The following is a 6403-nucleotide window of genomic DNA, read 5'->3' on the forward strand; positions in this document are numbered from 1 at the left end:
AATGCACACTTCATTCATTACTGCATTACTTCAAAAACTAAGTTACTCCTCTAGTAAATTAGTATTCATATGAAATTCCATAAATACCGAACGGTCCCTTATTGTTTTGCTACATTTTGTTCACTGTGAGTTTTACATTACAGTAACGTGCACCATTTAAATGCCAATTTAATTACAGTAATCAATGTATAATAGATTTTTATATATATATATATATATATATATATATATATATTTTATTGGTTGGGCTATCTTTCATTGGTGAAACAGCATTATTTCAGTGGCACACTTCTGGCTCCATAGAGTAAGGCTGTTTATAAAGGAATAACATGCTGCAGGAGCGGTTTGAGAAGTTCCGTTGGTGCTTTCCATATTTCTTTCTCATAAATCTTTTTAACAGTACAACTTTTTTCATTCTTTGTGAAGAGGCAAACTATTAATGTGACATTTTACAGACACCTGTACACAGTGAGGGCTGCACCATCGTTTTAGCGTTTGTTAGTGTAATCCATAAAGTGTCCTGTAGGTGGCAGCACGACGCTCAAATCCATCCAGCTGGTCGGAAACGCAGAAGAAGAAAAATCCGTATGGTGTGTGACGTAATCTCTTCCCCATAACCTCCATCTTTCACTGCCGCATGTCTGTGCGGATATTTGACCAGGTTTGTGGTGATACATGTTCATTTGTGTGTAATGTGCGGTGCGTGTGGAGTGTGTGGTTGCTGGTGTGTGGTCGGAGCAGAGCTGTCGGACCGAGCCGAGCAGTGACACGCTGTGTTCGGTCTGTAACGTTAGGCCTTGTGTTGTGTTTTCATCTCTGCAGCTGCTAACAACACACAGACACACACACACACACACACACACAGCAAACTGACAAGTCTGACTTATTATTGCATTAGCGTGGTACAATGTTTATGTCTCTAACGTCTTGTTTTATTGAGTTGTCTCGTTGATAAAACGGTTTTTTTTTCTTTCTGTGACTGAATTTGACTGTGTTCTGTAGAAACTGGACTCTTTCTGTCAGCTCATGTTGTTGTTGCAGCAGCTAATGTTGCAGCTCACAGTCGACAGGGAAAGCAGCAGCATGCTAGTTGTTTAGCTGCATGCACATAACATTTTCAACATTATCTTCGATTTTCTCATTTTGTAGGTGACAAGATGAATCAAGAAAAACTAGCAAAACTTCAAGCCCAGGTCCGGATAGGAGGAAAGGTAAGTTGGCACCCAGGAAGTAGATTATTGTAGTAATTAGGTGTGTGTGTGTGTGTGTGTGTGTCTGTGTGTCTGTGTGTCTGTGTGTCTGTCTGTCTGTCTGTCTGTCTGTCTGTCTGTGTTATCCTTTTCTTTATGTCAAATGAACTGTGCTAAACCAAAACCTACAATACATCTTTCCATAAAAACTGGTGTTTGTAATTTTACTTGTTTTAGTGTGTTTATAGCATTTACTAAAATTCATTCAGAATCTGCTGGACTTTCAGATTAGAGCTAAAATGCTAATTTATTAAAATAATGATAATATTTAAATATTAAATATTTGAGTCTTTCAAATTATGTAGAGCGAAGACACAACTAGTCGATTAACTGATCGACAAACAATTAATCTGCATCTATTTTTCTAATCAGTTAATAACATCAGCCATATTCTCTGCTTCCAGCTTCTCAAATGTGAAGATTTGCTGTTTTTCTTGGTTTCTTTTCTTGTAAATGAATCTATTTGGGTTTGGACTGATGGTTGGACAAAAGAAGCAAGTTTGAAGATGACATGTTGGGCTCTGGGAAATAGTTATGGGCTTGTTTTACTATTAACTCTGACATTTATTCAAATAAATAGGAGATGAATCAATAATAAATTATGTGGATAAATCGGTATGTTATGGTCATATTATGATTTTTAAGTGTCTCAGTATGTGCCTTACACCCTCCCCCCCCTTTCAGATGATTATAGCTTACTCGTATTTATTAAAATATAATATTACATTGACATACATTGAGTCATTACACAGCAGTGTAACACAAAATAAAAACAGTGGGATTTCGACAAATAAGTCTGCCAGACCGATCTATCAGCCGATATTAGCTTGTCGCCGATACATTGCTATCAGTGCATATGCCGGCTGATAACAACAAATTGTTACAGAAGTGCCAAATATATATTTAAGCTAGTTTATAAACAGTGATATTATCAAATAGTTTATCCACCAGAGACCATTGAAACCCATTCAAGGGATCTTCATTAACTTGTTTTATATTGTGATTATACTTTAAAGTAAAATCTGCAGATTTATCAATATCAGAGTTTTTTAACTCAAATATCTATATTCCATATCAGCCTAAAAAAATCTGTCCGGCTATAGACTGCAGCAGATTTTGAGCAGAATCACATTGTAAATTCTTGTTTGATTCGTATGTGTATTGAATTGAGAGCCTAGTATGAAATACTATAAAACAACAACAACGGCTATGTTTTCCAAATGGCCTTTTCTTTTTCTCCTAATGCTGTCACTCATGCTCATGCTGCATGCAACTAATCCACTTTTCATCAAACTACAAAAATTCTGAGATATTGTTGACTTTAAAACTGCAAAAATCATGTACAAAGGGTTGTTTCAAATGAGAGAGAGCAAACATCACTTAAGAGGAACTTTTGTATTTCAAAGGAAGCTGATAACAAATGCTAAATATCACTGCATCACAACCAAAGGAGTTAATTTATGGAACAGCTGCAGTGAGGAGATGAAATTGAATGGATACGAAAAGGACTCATGGTGATAGTATTGTATACTGACTGTATGGTTCCTAGGCTTATATACTAAGTCTAGTTTGGATGGGTTATTATTCGGTTTGATATAGATAGACGGAAACGAAGAAGATAGATGGAAAAGGAAAAAAAAGAGTAAATGTGTGTGTATGCATGTATGTTTGCATCTGTGAGTGTAGGTAGATATATTGCACATGTATGTAAACATGTATACATAAGTGAAGCATCAAATAGTTTTGTATTTAACTAAAGGATAAAAATAGAATAGGGGGTAGGACCAGAAAAGTATTTTTTTTTAACTTCTTCCTACTCCTTTTTGAACATGGGAATTTCTTATTTGAATCACTTACAATCATTTTGGATGATTGTGCTGAGATGTACACGTCTTATTTATGTTATTTTAATTTATTTATATTTATATATTATTATTATTATTATTATTATTTTTCCTCTGCCAGACTCTGTGTCAGACTTTATTTTATTTTTTTTTTTTTTACATGTTCAAAATAAACTACAAAACAAACTTGTAAGACAAAGTGGCTGTAATCTAAGACTCTCATGTCTCCTTTGGTTTTAGGGTTCTGCGCGCAGGAAGAAGAAGGTGGTACACAGAACTGCAACAGCTGATGACAAAAAGCTTCAGAGTTCACTTAAGAAGTTGGCTGTCAACAATATTGCAGGGATTGAGGAGGTAAATTGGTATGGATCTTACCTTTTACTTTAATGTGATGCGTTCTTACTTGGCAGTGTAGACCAGGCTGCTTTCAGGTTTACTGAATTTACTCAGCATAGAGTAACTTCTCAGATCATACCGACACCAGAGCATTTAGCCATAACTGTAAAAACTGCGTGGTCTTCTCTTCTCAGGTTAACATGATCAAGGATGACGGGACTGTGATCCACTTCAACAACCCCAAAGTTCAGGCCTCTCTGTCCGCCAACACCTTCGCCATCACGGGCCACGCTGAGACCAAGCAGCTGACAGAGATGCTTCCCGGCATCCTCAGTCAGCTGGGAGCAGACAGCCTCAGCAGCCTGCGCAAACTGGCAGAACAGTTCCCTCGGCAAGGTGGGTGTGCCAGGACCTCTTACCCCGATTTTTCACTGGGCGAGTCTTAGTCTTAGTCTTAGGGCTGCACAATTAATCGCAATTGTATCAAAATCGCAATATGGACTAGTGCAATATCCAAATTGCAGGGGGGTGCAATTTTTGTTAATGGCAAAATATGTGTCAAACCAGTCTGAATTAAGTATTGTGGTGCTGCAGAGATGTCCCAGCCTACAAATCGTATCCTACAGACTAAAGAAAAAAAATCTTTGTTCGGTACAGATCCTCGCAAAACTCACACTATAATCATTTTAACTTCTTTCAATGTTAATAATTTTCAATGAAAATGAGAATAATGATACAAAAACGATCATTCCCTCCATTATCGTGAATCATATCGCAATCGCAATGCCAATCAAAATAATCGCAATTAGATACTTTCCTCATATCGTGCAGCCCTAGCCCGTGCTGCATTCCGGCTGCGCCGCGGTTTGGTTCCGTCCTCCGCCACACGCCATAGCACACCGGGAGCGCCTCAGAAACAGAGCGTCTCGCAGATTTTGTCTTCTCTACAAGTACTTGAAAGAACAATTACATGTTTATTAGCTATTATCTACCTTCCACTCTAAGCACTCCTGCAATTAAACTCCATGCCTTCTCTTTTCTGACGTTGTCCTTATAAAAAGGCCACGATTGCTCATGGGGGTCGCCTCCGAAACGCAGCGCAGACGCGCACGGTGGAAAATAGGGGTTAGACCTCACACTACCACTGTAAAAAAGGAGGGCAATTTAGAACAAATTAGTCACTTCCTGTGGGGAAGAAGCATCTCTACCTGACACCACAGTTAGATTACAATTTCATTCCTAGGTAAGTTCTTACAACACCTCCTCTGGGATTTAGGATTTTACATACTTGTCATCCCTATTGTCTATGTGATGGAATAATTTGGTCTGAAGCCATTTATGTATAGAAAAATCAGTCAAGATCAACTGTTTCTCAAGGAGAAGACAGGTGTAGCTTTGTGGACAGGCTAAGGACTAATATTAACGTGTAGTAACCAGCCAGTTATTTAACCATTAGTTATTGTGCTAGCCGTTGGCTCAGATAACATTGAAATCCCTCCTCCGTTGCTCTTTTGCTCTACCTAAAGTTTCTCCCTTTTTTCCATTAAAGTTTTTATTTCAGCCACAAGCACATTCGTTCCTACTGAAGATATAAAGTAAATGTTAAAAAAACAGGTCACAATTATATAGTTTCTTCTTTTAAGGGCAAAACAATGTCCTAAAACAGCAGGACACTAGTTTTTTAGCAAACTTTACTCAAACAGGAGGAAGTAGTGTATGTTGGCGACGATTTTCAGCGGTGGATTACATTCAGTGCTCCAATGAATATTTACAACATCAGGACTCAAAATAAACTACAGGTCCCATGTTCATGATAGCAAGGCAACATGTCACCCAGTGTAAAGGTGTGGCTCTAACGACGGAGGTCTATGGCACAGAGGAAAAAGATACATCAGGCTTTGGTCTCACAGAAAATGTTTGTTAGTAGGAGGAATGCATTTTGTTTTGCTCTTTTCATGGAATCTTTTGACAATAAGAAAAATATAAAATATATCTCCAGACTTATTCTTTCAGAAAATCCGGTTACAATCATCCAATAGCCAAAGCTATAGCTATAATATGTTTTTTTTTTTTTTTTTTCTGTTCATCTCAGCTCTCGACAGCAAGGCTCCAAAGGCAGAGGACATTGAGGAAGAGGATGATGATGTTCCAGGTATGCACCATTAGATGTATAAAAGTCAAGACGGTTAAATAGTTTTTTTGTGTCTACACATGTTGAAACTAATTCTCATAATGCTAAGTCTATTATTTAGTCTGACAAAGGAAGATTCACTCTGTAAAAGTGGAATATTGTCTACTGCAATCCTTTCTAAATAATTCAGCCGAGTGCATTTTATATCATTTGGAAAAAGTAGTAGGGTAAAACATCTATCATGCAAAGTAGTTTTCCTTGAGTGTAATAATTCACATTGTGTTGTTGTTTTGCAGATCTGGTGGAGAACTTTGATGAAGCGTCAAAGAATGAGGCAAACTGACACACATGAAGCTCATGTGTACACGGGCTGGACTGCAATGAAGCAAGAAACCTTCTGCTGTGTTTTTAAGTCTAGTCATCCAGACATATCAGACACTATCCCCACAAACCAGAGACTTTTCTATTTTACGATGGAACCACGGATGTCCGAGTCAGACTGGCTTGTGCACTTGAAACAAATAAAATAAAAAATACTCCCTTCTGGTAAATGGTTAAAGCCCTTCACCACATTGTCAGTCATGGTCAGGATTACTGTGGTCATTAAAGCTAGTCTTAAGACTTTTTGTTTATGAAACAAAATAAAGGTGATTAACATTTTTTAGATGGTGCTGTGGTCATTGACAAGGTTGTGTAAATATTGATCCAAAACTCAAATCATCCAAACTGAAGATTTTACTATGCAGTTTTACATGGAAATGATCTACTAATTCAAAAAAAAAAAAAAAAAATCCTACAGTATGACCAGTTGTGCATGCAGCCACTGCTTTTCATATCTGGCG

At 37.5% G+C, this 6403-nt stretch overlaps 1 protein-coding gene across 1 annotated transcript; it reads left to right on the forward strand.

Annotated features, from left to right (window-relative positions):
- The first annotated feature begins 517 nt into the window (after positions 1-517).
- btf3l4 (basic transcription factor 3-like 4) lies at positions 518-6222 on the forward strand. The gene is made up of 6 exons (XM_031318092.2): positions 518-661; positions 1150-1211; positions 3335-3448; positions 3625-3826; positions 5523-5582; positions 5858-6222. The coding sequence occupies exons 2-6, from the start codon at positions 1158-1160 to the stop codon at positions 5902-5904; spliced, it is 477 nt and encodes a 158-aa protein (XP_031173952.1). The 5' UTR covers positions 518-661; positions 1150-1157; the 3' UTR covers positions 5905-6222.
- Positions 6223-6403: the final 181 nt, after the last annotated feature.

Source organism: Sander lucioperca, chromosome 2 (genome assembly GCF_008315115.2).
Source record: "Sander lucioperca isolate FBNREF2018 chromosome 2, SLUC_FBN_1.2, whole genome shotgun sequence".
Classification (NCBI taxonomy): domain Eukaryota; kingdom Metazoa; phylum Chordata; class Actinopteri; order Perciformes; family Percidae; genus Sander; species Sander lucioperca.